The following is a 17,094-nucleotide window of genomic DNA, read 5'->3' as shown; positions in this document are numbered from 1 at the left end:
ATATGATAAGAGCCCAGTAGGCTCAGGAATCTGTACACCAGTTGATTGACGGTTGAGAGGCGGGACCAAAGAGCCAAAGCTCAAACCCCGCAAGCACAACTAGGTGAGTACAAGGAAGGACAGAAGAACTCTGGAAGACATGATCACCACATACAAGATTTTCAGGGAAATTGACAGGGGTAGACGAGGATGGATTATTTAACATGGGTGGTACAAGGGGACACAGGTGGAAGGCGAGTACCCAAATGAGCCCCACAGACATTAGAAAGAACCTTTTCAGTGTCAGAGTAATTAGTAAATGGAATGCATTAGGCTGACTCCATACACAGTTTCAAATGTAGATATGATAGAGCTTGAGAAGCTCAGGAATCTATACACCAGAATATTGGCAGTTGAGAGGCGGGACCAAAGAGCTAAACTCTACCCCCACAAGCACAACTAGGTGAGTACACAGACATGCAACAAATGGCTTTCAGAACTGAAAGACAAAAGCTATAAGGAGAGGTTAGACATTAAATATGGCAAAACTAGAAGATAGAAGAAAAAAAAGGTGACATGATCACTATGTACAAAATAGTAAATGAATCAACAAAATTTATAATATTGAATTCTCGAGACCTGGAACTTCAAGAACAAAAGGTCACAGATTCAAAGCTAACTAATCAAAGCTGCAGAAGAAATATAAGAAAATTTACTTTCACAAACAGTGTGGTAGACTGTTGGAACAAGTTAAGTGAGAAGGTGGCAGAAGCCAAAAGTGACAGTAGTTTCAAAGTGTTATACTGTATAACAAAGAGTACTGGGAGGATGGGACACCATGAGCGTAGCTCTCATTCTGTAAGTATAGTACACTTAAGTAATTACACACACAGTAGTGTTCCACAGGGCTGTCGTAGAACCATGTTAATGTTTGCAGATGATGCAAAGTTAATGAGGAGAGTAAAAACTGAAGAGGACTATAAGGTGCTGCATAAAGACCTTAAACTTCACGAGTGGGCAGATATATTGCTGCTGGAATTCAATCCAAATGAGTGCAAAGTCATGAAAATGGGTGAGAGAGATAGGAGACCTGTATTTAACTGTACCATAAGAGAAAGGCAATTACAAGAAACAAAAAGAGAAAAAACCTAGGAGTAAACACAATCCTAACATCAACACCAGAAGCTCATGTGAACGTCAGTGGAAGCTGGACATGCAGTCGAAACAAGAGATGTAAGGAAGTTCTCATTCTCTGTATGGATGGTTGGCAAGTGGAATGCATTGAAGGAAGAGTGAAACCTTCCTTCATTACTGAAACCAATTCCATCCGTATCTTTAAAAAATAAATATGATGAACACATGAATGTTGAAGAAGTTAATAATCAGCATGCCAGGTATAAAGGTGAGGAGATGAGGAATAAAGACCTAGATTTCACTCTTCTGTAATCACTGACAGGTAACCACTCTCACCCACCACAGAGTCCAACAAGGGAAGGTACAAGCATGCAGGTAACCACAAGAGTAACAAGGTGACTACATGCAGGTAACTACAGGAGATTCTGAATAGCAGCCCAGGTTCACCAGCCAGACCAGCCAACTGATTCAGTGAGACCCACTGAATCACCCGCTTTACCCTTATCCCACCACCAAGGAAGTGTGTTGCCCAGCAAGGGCTACACCCACTAGGCTTCATGATTAGATAAATGAACAAAATGGAATACATGGGGCTCCTTGCATGGCCCACACACAGGTAGTGAAGCCACATGGACATAATTAGCTTGTGCACCATCACAGCAGACAGGAGAAGGAGCAAAATCCACCATGAATTGAACCTGGAGAGGGTTCTGAGAGTTCTACTCCTTATGCCTTGTAAGAGCTTAGTCCAAAAGACTGTTGTTTAGGGCAGTCTGCAGGCCCACTTATAACCCAGTTAGTCCAGCATTTCTTGAAGAAATTGTATTTTTCTTGTAGTAGTCCACTTCTGTTCTGGCAACATTTCCTTATATTTGCTAGAGGATACTGAACAGCAATGGAACTCAGATGTTCATATAGTGTTCTTTGATTGTGCCTGTAGTACCTCTACTTTTCACTGGCTCTATTCTGCATTTCCTATGCAGACGAGGAGTCACAATTTTCTACCCTGCATTTCTTACCATATTGTTTACTCTGGTATATCGTCATTTTACTCTACAAATTGGGGACCTGGCATTCCAGTATTGTCCATATATACTATGTGATACCTCTCTTGTCCCCTTTCAATAGAGAACATTTTGAGAGCTTTGAGATGGTCTCAATAATTTATGTGCTTTATTGTATATGTGTGCCTTTTTCGGCAATCTCTCCTGCTCTGAAGGAGTGCCGAGTATTGAGCAATATTCAAGGCAGGACAGCACAATTATTTTGATGCTATATTTACTTGGTTATGCTCCTTAAACATTAGGTCGTCAGACATTCTTATTCCTAGATCCTTTACTTCTTGCCTTTCTTATATGAATAGGTCTGATCATGTCTTTTATCCTGTACAGTATTTTGTTTAAGGTCTCAATTTTTTTCATACCTAAGAGCCTTGAATTTATTACTGTTAACCATCATGTTAATTCCCTCTGCCCAATCAAAAATGATATTAATATCAGCTTGTAGATTTTCAATGACCTTTACAGAAGTAATTTTCATGCTGAGTTTTTTGTCATCTACAAAAGATGACACAAAGGTATGATCAGTATTTTTGTCTATACTATATGTGATATGAGAATAAGAAAAAGCAGTGGTGAAAGGACTGTGCTCTGAGGTACAGAGCTTTTCACTGTGGTTGGATTTGATTTTGTTTGATTGACTGTTACTCTTTACATTCTGTTTGACAAGAAATTGAATATTAAACCAAGGAATTAGCTTATCAATACTTTAACTTGGTTAGTTAAATGAATTTTGAGGTTCAGTCCCTGAGCCCATTATACTTCTAACTTTATCCACTACCACCCACAGGATGGGTATGGGATGCATAATAAATGAACTAAACTAAAAAATAAAAAAAAAATAAACATTTGAATCGGTCATTCATTATGTCGTTCACAATATAAAGTGTCACTCACATACTATAGACAAAAAGTGAAAACAAGAATGAACATATAATAGTTAAGGTTGCCCAGGTTGTTGTTTTTTGTTTCATATTATTTATGACATTGTGTAGTACTTTTGTGAGTAATTTTCCTATTTATAGCTACTGTACAAATAAAGTGAGCTGAGTTCTATCAAGAAAAGTGTGACAAAGGTGGAAAGTGTAATTAACCCTTTAACTGCGCCACCTCCAAATATGACATCCCCCTCCCCTCCAGTGCGCAGGAAATAAATTATTTTGAAAAAATTCGTTTGTTTTTTTTATAGTGTCAAAAACCCTTCCCTCAGTATGGGCATGTCAAAAAAATTTTGAAATTGTACTTACTTTGGCTGCTATGGGTATCGTAAGTTGGCGCGTGACGTCATCATTCCCCGTTCGCCCATGATGTACGCTCCCGGGGCCAGTAGGGCGCCCAGGGCGGGGCGAGCGAGTTGCCGCGAATATATTTTTGTTCATTTTTTTGCGTGTTTTTACATGCTAATCCTATGTATAATGAATACGTATACTATATTATGGCAGTAAAACATCTGTACTGTCTGAGGACACTGTATTACGTGCATGACACTTGTGTACACATATGTTGCACATATTTACCATGTATCATGCTAATTTATGTACTGTATATACAATCTATTTACAGACTATACACTGTCACACACTATATACATTCACCATTAACACATTCAGAACACTGCGAGTATGAGCAGCCACACCAAGCCAGCCCTCCCTCACTCCTCCAACATTGTATTTGCCAACATTGCTCCTCCCATCATACAGTTATTCACACCAATGTTTCATGTTCATTTATGTATATTTACAACATATATACACACTATACACTGTCACACACTATATACATTTACCATCAACACATTCAGAACATCGTGAGTGTGAGCAGCCACACCCAGACAGGCCCTCCCTCACTCCAACATCTTACTCGCCAACATTGCTCCTCCCACCATACTGTTATTGTTTTTATTACACTATTTACACATGTTATATATACCTAACTACATGTTTTATTTACCAGAACTATGCAAGTAAGCCGGTATTGTGTCCAAACAATACAGTGGCCACCATACACTGCATGAGAAATCACACAGCTGACAGCAGACGACGCTACGATTACGACGTCACCTCCCTCCGGGGAGCCGGTCGGCCCAGCGGACAGCACGCGGGACTTGTGATCCTGTGGTCCTGGGTTCGATCCCAGGCGCCGGCGAGAAACAATGGGCAGAGTTTCTTTCACCCTATGCCCCTGTTACCTAGCAGTAAAATAGGTACCTGGGTGTTAGTCAGCTGTCACGGGCTGCTTCCTGGGGGTGGAGGCCTGGTCGAGGACCGGGCCGCGGGGACACTAAAGCCCCGAAATCATCTCAAGATAACCTCAAGATAACCTCCCTCACCAAAATAGCTCCTCTCAACATACTCCTGTTGCTGTTATTACACTATACACACACACACACTGTATATACCCATGTACATGTGTGTTACCCATAGTGAACCACAAAGGTAGTATGGTGAGCAAAACAAGAGTGGCTGCCACACAATGAGGCTACCTCAATTCTCTCCCTTCCTCACCAAAATTCCTCCTTCCACAATCCTATGCACAATGGTAATTATAACCACAATCCTGGTCACTAATTCCTGTAAATGAATAATTGACCACACGTTTATTTTGAAAAGGAACCTAAGAAGTCATTTGAAGATTCCTAGATGCCAAAATAATGCTGTGGTGCTGTGGCTAGTGCTGTGAACATTGTGAACAGCATTGAATAACTGATATTTGAACATTGTACTCAGTCATTATCACACTCAGGCTCTTCTATAATACTATCATGGCTAAATAATACAAGGTATATATATATTTTGACATTATTAGGCGATGCTGTGGTCACACGCTGAACAGCAGTGCTGAGCGCTCATGCTGCGAGAGCCAGCCTTGGTTGCTCACTCACTACTGAGGCTCTTACACCCGGGAATGTGGACCATGATTTTCTTTAAAGATGGTGTCTGTTTACAAGAGTCCTGAGGAAGCTGATGTGAACCCCATGTAGCAGCGGGAGTTTTGAATGGAACGTGAAAAATAAAAATACCTGGAGACGCGTAGTGCACCCCAGACGTGGGCCTGCAGGCGCATTGCGCAGTTAAAGGGTTAAACACTTCCCAAAGTTATGATAATTTTAACCCATGTCAAATGCCTTTAATAATTAAAAAATCCAAAAATCTAACCTGTGAAACCAGAAGTTGCAACCAGATTCGCAGAGGATGGCTTGGTCATTGTCGTGTACCTCCTTGTGGCAGATTCCACATGGATAGATGGGCGGAGCATTGGGGTTTTGAGGGTTGAAAACCATCGGCTGGTCGGGCGGGTAAACCTAAAATTATTGTGTGAATCAGGGACCTACTGGCGGAGAAATTGGCCCCGATTTTTAGTTTTAAGTAAAAGTTCAGGCTCAAAAAAATTAGTTAGGGTCCAACTCCGCAACGTAAAGTTACTCTACTTTGGTTAGTATTCAGATATATTAACTATGAAAGGGTGTTAAGCTGAAAAAAGTAAGTTAGTTTAATAAATATCATGAGCTTTAATCACATGAAGTATACTTACATTGTTTTTTAATTTGGCTATATTTTAATGGTTTTTAATGTTTTCATTACTATTTGTGTTTTGAAATGGAAATAGTTGACTTTGGAAACATTTTGACATTAAAATTTACCTGAACATTTGTAAAAATAACAAAAATATGTCCTTGACAATTGCACCAAGACGTTTTTGCCGAAAAAAGGTGAGCAGTGCAAGGGTTAAAAACACAAAGGAAGTTAGTAAAGATTATTCTAATACAGGTACTGGTTTTTTACTTCAATGCATCTAAGCTATCTGACAGCTTTTAGCATGCAATACTGTACATGTAACATAAAATTTATAAAATATTTATAGCAATCTTTGATTTGTAATCTTTGATTTTTTGAGTTAAATCCTGATAATGGGAACACACAGAAAAAAACCAGCATTGAATGTAATGAAACGCCATCTTCTGGGTGAGCCCTGGAGGCTTCCTGGAGCTATCAGACTGATATGCTGTATATTAGTCTGGGGCATTACCAGGACTGAAAGAGCAGAAGCCCCTGCACCGGAGGAGAGCATGAAGCTCACCTACCCGACCCCCAGAGGTCAATACCAACAGAAACAGAGCCTGTTTCTGAAAAAAACGATCTTTTTTTCCTTCTGGAAAAACAATCTTGAACCGAAGGGGCCACCTTAAACCGAGGAGAAGAGAGAAAGGAGAGCATTCAGTCCAAGGACCAGGATGGCTCAGGCAGCACATGAGCAGGCCAGAGGTGAAACAAAGAACAAGAAAGCTTACTGAATGGGGCGGAAGTGACATCCACCCCAAACGCATGCTGAAGCAGCTCCACCAGCACCGCACGTTAAGAGGTGACAGTATTCTGCATCAAATGATGGTCCTGAAAAAGACAAGAAAGAAAGAAAGAACAAAACAACCTGATCAGAAATATCAGACAACCAACGAAGAGAGAGAAAATGGCAAAAAGATCGCGAGGAGACTCCATACTGTCGCCGAGACGAAGCTTGCAGGTGGGACACTATCAAAGAAGCCACCCGATTACCATACAAATGGTGATATACCCGCATCAAAAATACCACACGTGAAGAGCAGAGGAGTAGACCTAACCAGCCATGTTCCGCACAGGCCCGATCTGCTGATAGAGGTGGAGCCACGAAAAACGCGCAAGGGGCTGACCACCAAGGCAAGGGGTCACAAGGATAACTCTCAGGGAAAAGTCCAACAGAGCCAGAACACGAAGCAACAACTGGACCGGGAGGAAAGAGATACAGGTAACCCCACCTCGAACAGTCATGCCGAAAGGCATCCACCACGACGGCTCCGCAGTCTGGGAAGGGTGCCACATATATCGTGAGACACAGATACCATGTCGACGCAAAGAGGTTTACCTCCGGGAGCCCATACGTCTGGCAGAGCCAACTGAAGGAGACAACATCAACCGTCAATTCCGTGGATAATGGAATGAATCAAGACAGACAGTCTGCCAGGATGGGACACTACCTGAATATAAACCCGCATAGCGAGCAAAACCCCGAGAATCCAGCAGATGAGTCACTCGAAGCAACCAGCCCTAAAGAACCAAGGACCGAAGAGAACCCCCACGGTTCAGACAATGAACCACCAGTGAGCAGTCCGAATGGAGCAGGATAGTGGAGCCCTGAGTGACCAAACCCTCCGAAGCGACAGCCAAACCGTCGCAAACTCCTGCACTGTGCTGTAAGTTCGACGAAGAACGGAGCCCTCCACCCTGGCCAGCCTGATGAGCACTGGTTATAAAACCCCAGCCAAGAGACGAGGCATTCGTGAACACATTGAGCGAGGGTTCTGGTAGGCACTAAGGCACTGAACCCTGAAAAACCCAAAGAGGAAGCCAGCGACACAGCAACCAACGCAAGGCCCACGGAGTCTGAATCCAGCGATCGTGAGAGACAGAAGGGGACGGCCCCGAAGGAACCAGAATGGATGCCGAAGCAGGTAAACCAGCATGGCGAAGTTCAGACACCTGCACAACTGCTTGAGCAACCATTGAGTGACCCAAGACCCTTTCCCCAGAGACAGCTGAAGGCGGGACTGCAGCCACAGCAATGCCTCTGGAGGGAGAGACATGGAAGCAGACTGAGAGTCCTACACACAAGGCCTAGCAGACACAAACGGACCACCTCGACCCAGGTAAAACACGCGAATATGCAAGGTGCCAGATTCAAGCCAAAGGGATGGCAACAAAAGCAGTAAGCCTGCCGCCCCACCACGAAACCTAACCATCCCTTAACCCCAGATGAATTGGGACGTGCCATTACGTGTCCCAGAGGTCCAAAGACACCATCCAAGCATCCGGCTCCAAAAGAAACTGGAACTGAGACATTATGGTCATCCGAAAGGAGGGGCAAAGAATCCAGGGGTTCAGATGGGACAAGTCCAGAATGAATCTCAGATCCGCACAACCCCATTTCGGCATTGGAAACAAGCGGGAAACCCACCTGAGGGACGTGGTCATTTCGACCACGCCCAACCACACCCACTCAAAGATGACCCAACGCTGCACAGGGTAAGAAGCCTGCTGCATGAGCCTCGAACCCCCTGAAGGAGGAGGAACCATCAATGTCACCACAGGCCGGATGATATGACCCGAAATGCCCACAAATCTTCGGACCAGGCATGAGCAAACAGTACGAGCCTCCACCCCATCAATGGGGCGACCCACGAATGGGCCGACACCCCTTACGAGAAGCCGGCCAACGAGCAGAGCAAACATCACGCCGACGAGATGACGACCGCTCCGAAGGAAGAGCCGGCTCAGAAACTGGCACCAATGGCCCACAACGACTGGAAGAACTCTGAACCCTGGCACGACCCTTTCGAGAAGTCCAAGCACGGCCATCCCAGAGAACCAACAAGTCCCACATAGGACGACAACTAGACGAAGCCGCCTGCAGAAATTGAGCAACTGGAGCCTCCGCAAACAGCAACGGACAAAAAAACCAGCGTTGAATGTAATGAAACGCCATTTTCTGGGTGAGACGCGGAGGCTTCCCGGAGCTATATTGGGCTAATGTGTATATATTAGACCACGATAATAGTCAATCGAAGGAGTTCTAGGCCTACTGGGGACCAGAGCCAGAACCTGGCCCCCCTCAAGAGAGGCACGAGGAGCAATGGCCTAAAGACACCTCCGTGTAATTGGAAGCAGTCTTTGTCTGCTATCTACCAGGTCAGGCATCCAGAAAGTTAGGAATTCCAAAACAAACTACTGATGATCAAATAATTTGCAAACCGAAAACCAAACTAGCAACAGAACTCCCCAATCAAAACCAAGGAAACAAGTATGACGTCACTGCAAATGCTGTGCATCCGTCTGTGCAACCCCCCCCCCTCCCCAGAAAGGGGACGGGGAGGTCCCAGACCTCCATGCCGGCAACTCTTCTCAGTTCAGAGGCTGAGTATCAAAAACGTGAAAAACTGCCAACCGGAGGGAGGGAGGGTTGCCAGGGGAGCCTCCGGGTCTCACCCAGAAAATGGCATTTCATTACATTCAAGGCTGGTTTTCTGTGGAGAGCCCCTTCGGCTCCCCGGAGCTACCTAACCAAACATAAAGAAAAAGAGGGACTTACCCAGGAGGTGGTCGTCAATATTATATTCAGAGGTTGAAAATGGGAAATAGATTCACGGAAAATGAAAAGGAAATGTGTGAAACATTAAACGAAAAGTTCCAAAGTGTGTTTGTACAAAATGAAATCTTCAGGGAACCAGATACAATAAGAATTCCAGAGAACAACATAGAGCACATAGAGGTGTCTAGAGACGAAGTGGAAAAAAATGCTCAAGGAGCTAAATAAGAACAAAGCAGTTGGTCCAGATGGAGTTTCACCATGGGTTCTGAGAGAATGTGCACCTGAGCTCAGCATTCCACTTCAACTGATTTTTCAGGCATCCCTGTTTACAGGAGTTGTAGCTGATGTGTGGAAAAAGGCTAACATAGTTCCAATCTACAAAAGTGGAAGCGGGGAAGACCCCCTTAATTATAGACCGGTATCATTGATAAGTGTAATAGTCAAAATATTGGAAAAAATAATTAAAACTAAATGGGTAGAACACCTGGAGAGAAATGATATAATATCAGACAGACAGTATGGTTTTCTACCTGGAATATCCTGTGTATCGAATTTACTCAGTTTCTACGATCGAGCAACAGAGATATTACAGGAAAGAGATGGTTGGGTGGACTGCATCTATCTGGACCTAAAAAAGGCTTTCAACAGAGTTCCATGTAAGAGGTTGTTCTGGAAACTGGAAAATATTGGAGGGGTGACAGGTAAGCTTCTAACATGGATGAAAAATTTTCTGACTGATAGAAAAATGACGGCAGTGATCAGAGGGAATGTATTGGACTGGAGAAATGTCACAAGTGGAGTATCACAGGGTTCAGTTTTTGCACCAGTGATGTTTATTGTCTACATAAATGATCTACCAGTTGGTATACAGAATTATATGAACATGTTTGCTGATGATGCTAAGATAATAGGAAGGATAAGAAACTTAGATGATTGTCATGCCCTTCATGATGACCTGGACAAAATAAGTATATGGAGCACCACTTGGCAAATGGAATTTAATGTTAATAAATGCCATGTTGGAAAGAATACGGTCCAGAGATCAAGCAGGCTCAGGCAGCACATAAGAAGGCTGGAAGTGAAACTATGTGTGAGACGAAATCTCATACTATCACCGAGAAGAAGCACACAAGTGAGACTACTAATTCAGCAACTTGCTTGCCATAAAGATGGTGATAGATCTGCATAAAACACCAGACTTGAAGATCAGAGAAGGACAAAAATGTGAAGTACTGTATGTCACTGGGCTGACCATTTGTCACTGAGAGGTACTGCAGAAAAATGCCCAGGTTTTTCTGCAACAAAAACACCATGCAAGCAGCTCCTGAAACCAAGGCTGAGGAGGCCACCAAAGAGCCAGAAGGATCACCCTTGCCCTGTAGGACTTCAACCTGGCCAGGACTCGGAGCAATATACTGACCAGGGGGAAGAGGTATAGGAACTTCCCCTCATCCAGTCTAAGTCTCTTTTCATTCCTAGTAGCTTAGCATCATCATCAAACATGTTCATATAATTCTGTATTTCTTCTGGTAGGTTATGTAGACAATGAACATTACCAGTGCAAGAACTGAACCCTGTGGTACTCCACTCATGACATTTCTCTGATCTGATACATGGCTTCTAATTACTGCCTTCATTTTTTGCCTTATCAATAAACAGATATCTATGTATGCATGTACTCAATCATGCACACAACAATGCAGAAAATATAAGAGACCCAAAACAAGAAATAACCAATTGCTTTCAAAAGAAAAAAGAGAAAGGAAAACAAATTCTCTGACAAGCAAAAGGTTTCTCGCATATAAACTACCATTTGTCAAGTAATTTGTTGTAATCTCTTTCTATAGTCCCCTAAAGATAAAAGTACATAAAAGTGATTATCTAATTCTATATCCACATGTACATACAATGTATGTACAGAGCCCTTTTAATAACTGGCATAAAAAAAATGTATTAACTGACCTTTCCTGAGCTGACTGGCATTGGTTTGGGTCCCATGTTAGGACCTTGGCCATTATTCATTCCTGGCCCATTGTTCATTCCAGGACCATTCATGGGTGGCATCGGCCCATTCATGCCCGCCATGCTGGTCATCTGACTCATAGTGGTCATGGGCATACCCGACCCCGCCATGGATGTGTTCATACTCATGCCATTCATATTGTTCATGTTCATTGGCCCAGACATGGGGCCATTCATGGGGCCATTCATAGGGCCACTCATGGGACCATTCATGGGACCATTCATGGGGCCATTCATGGGGCCATTCATGGGGCCATTCATGGGACCATTCATAGGACCATTCATAGGACCATTCATGGGACCACTCATGGGACCATTCATGGGCCCATTCATGGGGCTACTCATAGGTCCATTCATTGGTCCATTCATGGGACCATTCATGGGTCCATTCATAGGTCCATTCATGGGTCCATTCATGGGGCCATTCATGGGACCATTCATGGGACCATTCATGGGACCATTCATAGGACCATTCATGGGTCCATTCATGGGCCCTCCAGGTCCCATGGGTCCACTCATTGGCCCATTCATGGGACCACCTGGACCCATTGGCCCTCCTGGACCCATAGGACCATTCATTGGTCCCCCCATTGGACCATTCATAGGTCCACCCATCCCCATGTTTTTCATATTTATACTATTCATATATGGCATACTCATGGGGCCCATTGGTCCATGGCTCATAGGTCCTGGCCCTGGTCCTGGCCCAGGCCCTGGCCCAGGCCCCATGCTGGTCGAGGACGGCGCTGACACTGACGGAGAATCATCGAAGGGATTCGATGCCACAATGGTGTCTCCATAACCTGCAAGTATGGAACACATCTTCACATCACATAATGACAATACATGATGGCACTTTCAACAGAGAACTCGGAGATCTTGTAACATCATATTTCATAGCAGACAAGCGATGAAAACATGACTTCTTGAGTTTTCAAGTACACAATATATTTTCCTGTGCATAATTATTATTTATATGTACAGTAATTAAAAATTCTTGTTCATATATTATTTATATACTGTACAGTATCTGAAAATGCTGATACTGTACATGTATAATATCATGCGTTGTAAGAAAAATATAAAAAATTTGTGATTTTGGCCAATTTTTCGGAAATCTTAGTTTTACACAAATTAAATATGGACTGATATCATCCAGATTGATTAGGGGACCTTGTGTTGTCAATTTAAATAAATCATTAGATTGGCTCTGAGGCCAATAATAACAGTACACATGAAGACAATAAATCACTGTGATCTATCACACATACCTTCTATCATATTTCTCAAAACATTTGATATTTTTTTATAACATTAATAAACTTTAAAGGAAAGGAAAGAAAAATATGCACAAGTTGTATAAGAGAAAGAAACAATCAAGGGAGTAAGTTTGGAAGCCAGGAACAGAAATGAGAAGTCAGGATCTGACGTCAGGCAGACAATTAAAAAAAAAACAGCGTTGAATGTAATGAAACGCCATTTTCTGGGTGAGACCTGGAGGCTCCCCTAAGCTATCCAGGCCGATATGCTAATGTCAGACTTTGGCATCAGTCATGTGTATATGGAGTTCTGTGGGCTTACCGGGGACCATGAGCCAGAACCTGGCCCCCTCAGAAGAGGCACGAGGAGCAATGGCCTATAGAAACTCCCATGTGGTTGGAAGGATTCTATTTCTGCCATCGACCAGGTCAGGCTCCCAAAAAGGTAAGTGCCCCAAAACAAACCCCTATTCTGGTGAAAATTGAGATGAAAAGCCGAACAAGTGGATAGAACTCCCAAACAGAAACGGGCAAACGACTATGAGCATCACACCCTACTACAGTATATGGCAAGATGACGGCCCTAAACCTCCACAAGAGAAGGACCAGGCCATGCCAAGAAAACATAGCAAACCGACGAAGGGACAGAAAGAAAAGGGAAGGACCGCCAAAGAAAACCCCACACCACCACCAAGACAAAGCACGCAGGTGGGACACCATCAACGAAGCCACCTGACCACCATCAGATGGTGAGATACTTGAGGCAGAACCGAACCAGCCCTGCCATGGACCGATCGAACATAGGAAGAGGCGGAGCCGCAGGAAAACCTCAGGTGTGACCACCGAGCAAGCAGAGCCGGAACCCAAGCCGGCAAGGAATGAGAAGGAACGCCTGCCGTACAGAAAACATCCCAAGATCCCAATGCTAGCGAGCTTGCCAGAAATCGGAGACACTATGGTTCCGATGCGAGACTCGTGAGAAGTCACACCGCGAGATCCAGAAAATGTGCCTAGACAGAGCACGGAGAGAAGATATAATGACAAAAGAACGAGACAGTATCGAAAACCAAGAAGCAGAATGGAAGAGGACCACCGAGTCCAAAAAAAAGGACTGGAGGGAAACCTCACTGTAAGAAGACAGACGTTCCAACAATGCGGGAAGAATTGAAGACCTTCTTAAACCCCAGAGAACTCACAGAAACAAACAAAATCATGAAGGCTCATAAAGGCACAGTCACACCCGAGACCAAAAATCATGCAGAACCCCGATAATAGGGGAACAGGATCCCGACATGACGGAGAATTCCCATCCCAGAGAAAAGGGGGTAGAAACGGAGAAAAGTACCCACCGATAGGACGGAACCAAGGGCCTCGTAGCCTGGTGGATAGCGCGCAGGACTCGTAATTCTGTGGCGCGGGTTCGATTCCCGCACGAGGCAGAAACAAATGGGCAAAGTTTCTTTCACCCTGAATGTCCCTGTTATCTAGCAGTAAATAGGTACCTGGGAATTAGTCAGCTGTCACGGGCTGCTTCCTGGGGTGTGTGTGTGTGTGTGTGTGTGTGTGTGTGTGTGTGTGTGTGTGTGTGTGTGTGTGTGTGTGTGTGTGTGTGTGTGTGTGTGTGTGTGTGTGGTGTGGGGAAAAAAAAGTAGTTAGTAAACAGTTGATTGACAGTTGAGAGGCGGGCCAAAAGAGCAAAGCTCAACCCCCGCAAACACAACTAGGTGAATACCTGAAGGGGCAAGGATCCGAACCCGGGGAGGGGCCGACGCAACTCGTACGCAAAGGGGGGGGAAGGAAAAATCCCACTCCCCATAACCGCAAACCCCGCTCAGAGGGTAGAAAACCCCTGCGGGGTCCAACGGAGCCCAAGGCCCCCCAAGTCAGCCGCTCCCCAACCCTAGGGAAACTCCACGGCAGGCCCCAGGGCCGAGCCGTCCCCCCAAAGCCCCAGCCTCATAAGAAAAAGCCGGGGCAGCCGGAAATTTACTAAGGAAGGAAGCACACTGGCACTCATACAACCCAGCTGGAGGAACAGGCTCGAATGCCTCCGTCGCTACCCTGGAAGGGGAAACCCCCGAGACTGCCAGAGTCTCAAGATCATTGAATCCCTGCCCCGACCCCGAACCCACAGACAGAAAGGATCCGGATGCAGGGAGGACGGGGGAGGGGGGCATACGAAATCACAACAGGGAAAAGACAACTGGGTGAGGAAGGAACAAAACCGAAGCAACCAACACCCCCGAGCCCCGTCACAACAATCAAAATGGAGCAGCCTCGGGGTTTCCGGGGAGCAAACAACCTACCACATTGCAACCACCTGAACCCAACGTGCAATGTCTGTGCTGCCTGCACCCACATAGTCAGCATAAGACCAGGTAACCGAGTCACAAATAAGCAACGAAACTCGCAGGACTCCGGGTCGAAGGTGCCACCAACCCCACAGGCAGCAGATGGAGGCAAAAACAATGAGTCACCCTGAGACAAAGGGACAGAGCAACCCTCGAACTCGCAAAAAGCGAGGGGGGACTCAGGGGTCACATCCATTGGACCCATGTGCCCCCGTGGGGAATCCCAGGGGTCCTGAGACGGAACTCATGCTCAGGGAAGCCCAGGCAGGGTACAGAGCACCACTTGGTTTCAGAACCCCTAGGGGACGAGACCCGTCGATTAACATGTAAGTTCGTAAACGAGAAATAGAGGGAAAAATAAACTTAAACGTAAAAAGAAATTTTTCAGAAGAATTTATGAAAAAAACTCGAGGGGAAAAAATCGACAGGTTCATAGCATGAATGCGACTGTATTTTGTTTGTACTCACCAATAAGTGAAGTCCTGATCCGCCTCATAAAAGTCCTTAATTGTTCCTAGCTGATTATTAAGATGTCTGGCAAACATCCTCTAGATGTTTCCTGCCAGCCTGCAGGAACATCCTGCCAGCCTGCCAACCTGCAGGCACATCCTGCCAGCTAGCCTGCCAACCTGCAGGCACATCCTGCCAGCCAGCCTGCCAACCTGCAGGCACATCCTGCCAGCCAGCCAGCCAGCCAGCCAGCCAGCCAGCCAGCCAGCCAGCCAGCCAGCCAGCCAGCCTGCCAGCCAGCCAGCCAGCCAGCCAGCCTGCCTGCCAGCCTGCCAGCCTGCCTGCCAGCCTGCCAGCCTGCCAGCCTGCCTGCCAGCCTGCCTGCCTGCCTGCCTGCCTGCCTGCCTGCCAACCAGCCAGCCAGCCAGCCAGCCAGCCAGCCAGCCTGCCTGCCTGCCTGCCTGCCTGCCAGCCAGCCTGCTAGCCTGCCTGCCAGCCTGCCAGCCTGCCTGCCAGTCAGCCTGCCTGCCTGCCAGCCAGCCAACCAGCCAGCCAGCCAGTCAGCCAGCCAGCCTCCCTCCCTGCCATCATGCTAACGGGTCAAGTGTGTTAGGCTTATCTTCGGGAGTGAGCCGGTCTCTCCCCCCCCCCTACATCCCATACTCTCTCTCAAAGGTCACGCGGTTCAACCGCGTGACTCCCTCCCTGCTTGCTTGCCAGCCAGCCAGCCAGCCAGCCAGCCTGCCAGCCTGCCAGCCTGCCAGCCTGCCTGCCTGCCTGCCTGCCTGCCTGCCTGCCTGCCTGTCTACCCACCAGCCTGCCTACCAGCCTGCCTTTCCCCCCCTCCCTAATTCTCACTACTTCCCTCCCTTCCTGACTGATGCAATGTGTGCATTTGGAGATAACATGGTGCACAGATGTTTCTTGATTGTGCACATATGTAAAACAAAAGCACAGAATGAACATTCCAGCCTCATGACACTTCAAAATAATAGGAATAATAGGCCATGAATCTGTGAAGTCATAGTGGGCAAATTGGACCATCTCCCACCCACCACCACAGACCAGCGTGACGCTTGGCGGACCCCTTCCTACCCGAACTTCGTTCGGGTAGCATGACTCCCCAACCCCAATCGGGAAACTGGAAGTTTTGGATAACTAAAGTTTGGAAACCAAGTAGTGCTCTATACTGCAAACTGGCGCCCAAGTCTACCAAACAACCTTTTAAGAACTGAACCCCCAGGATGTGTACACTTATGGGGACCTAGCAGGGAAAACCACCAGAAACAGAAGAGTACTCAGTACACAGGGGGGCAAGAACCAAGACAGACCATCCCCACCAGGCAGGCAAAGAAAAAGAAACCCCCGCAAGAGGACAGCGCACCCAGTTGGAACAGAGCCGGCCGCTATGATTGGTGAAAACAAGCTGCATAGTACCCTGCGCCCCTACCAGTGCAAACTGCCCCCCTACCCAAAGGCAAGCAAGGGAGACAGAACACCCAAGCACACAAAGGGTGGCCGAAAACCAAGCATTAAACTGCCTAGTTGGGGCAGAACCCAAGGAACTTGTGGAAGGTTGCCCCAAGGGCAGTACTAACTTTTTTTTTTGTACTCACCTAATGGTGCTTGCAGGGGTTGAGCTCTGGCTCTTTGGTCAAAGGAAACCCTAGGCGCATGCAGCCCGAGTACGGAAGAATCACTCCCGGCTCACGCACCACCTAGAAG

At 46.0% G+C, this 17,094-nt stretch overlaps 1 protein-coding gene across 6 annotated transcripts in view; it reads right to left on the bottom strand.

Moving 5' to 3' along the window:
• Window positions 1-17,094, bottom strand: part of pygo (pygopus family PHD finger) — an 85,801-nt gene that overhangs the window by 13,871 nt on the left and 54,836 nt on the right. For 4 of the 6 annotated variants that reach the window (XM_045725903.2, XM_045725886.2, XM_045725911.2 and 1 more), the window contains 2 exons: window positions 11,250-12,112; window positions 5,327-5,472 (listed from right to left, as the gene is read on the bottom strand). In XM_045725903.2, the coding sequence (XP_045581859.1) occupies window positions 5,327-5,472; window positions 11,250-12,112 (1,009 nt within the window). The remainder of the gene's footprint in view (window positions 1-5,326; window positions 5,473-11,249; window positions 12,113-17,094) is intronic. The other 2 variants (XM_045725893.2, XM_069321880.1) reach the window with 1 other exon arrangement.

Source organism: Procambarus clarkii, chromosome 10, assembly GCF_040958095.1.
Source record: "Procambarus clarkii isolate CNS0578487 chromosome 10, FALCON_Pclarkii_2.0, whole genome shotgun sequence".
Classification (NCBI taxonomy): domain Eukaryota; kingdom Metazoa; phylum Arthropoda; class Malacostraca; order Decapoda; family Cambaridae; genus Procambarus; species Procambarus clarkii.
This window is presented reverse-complemented; position numbering and strand designations above follow the sequence as displayed.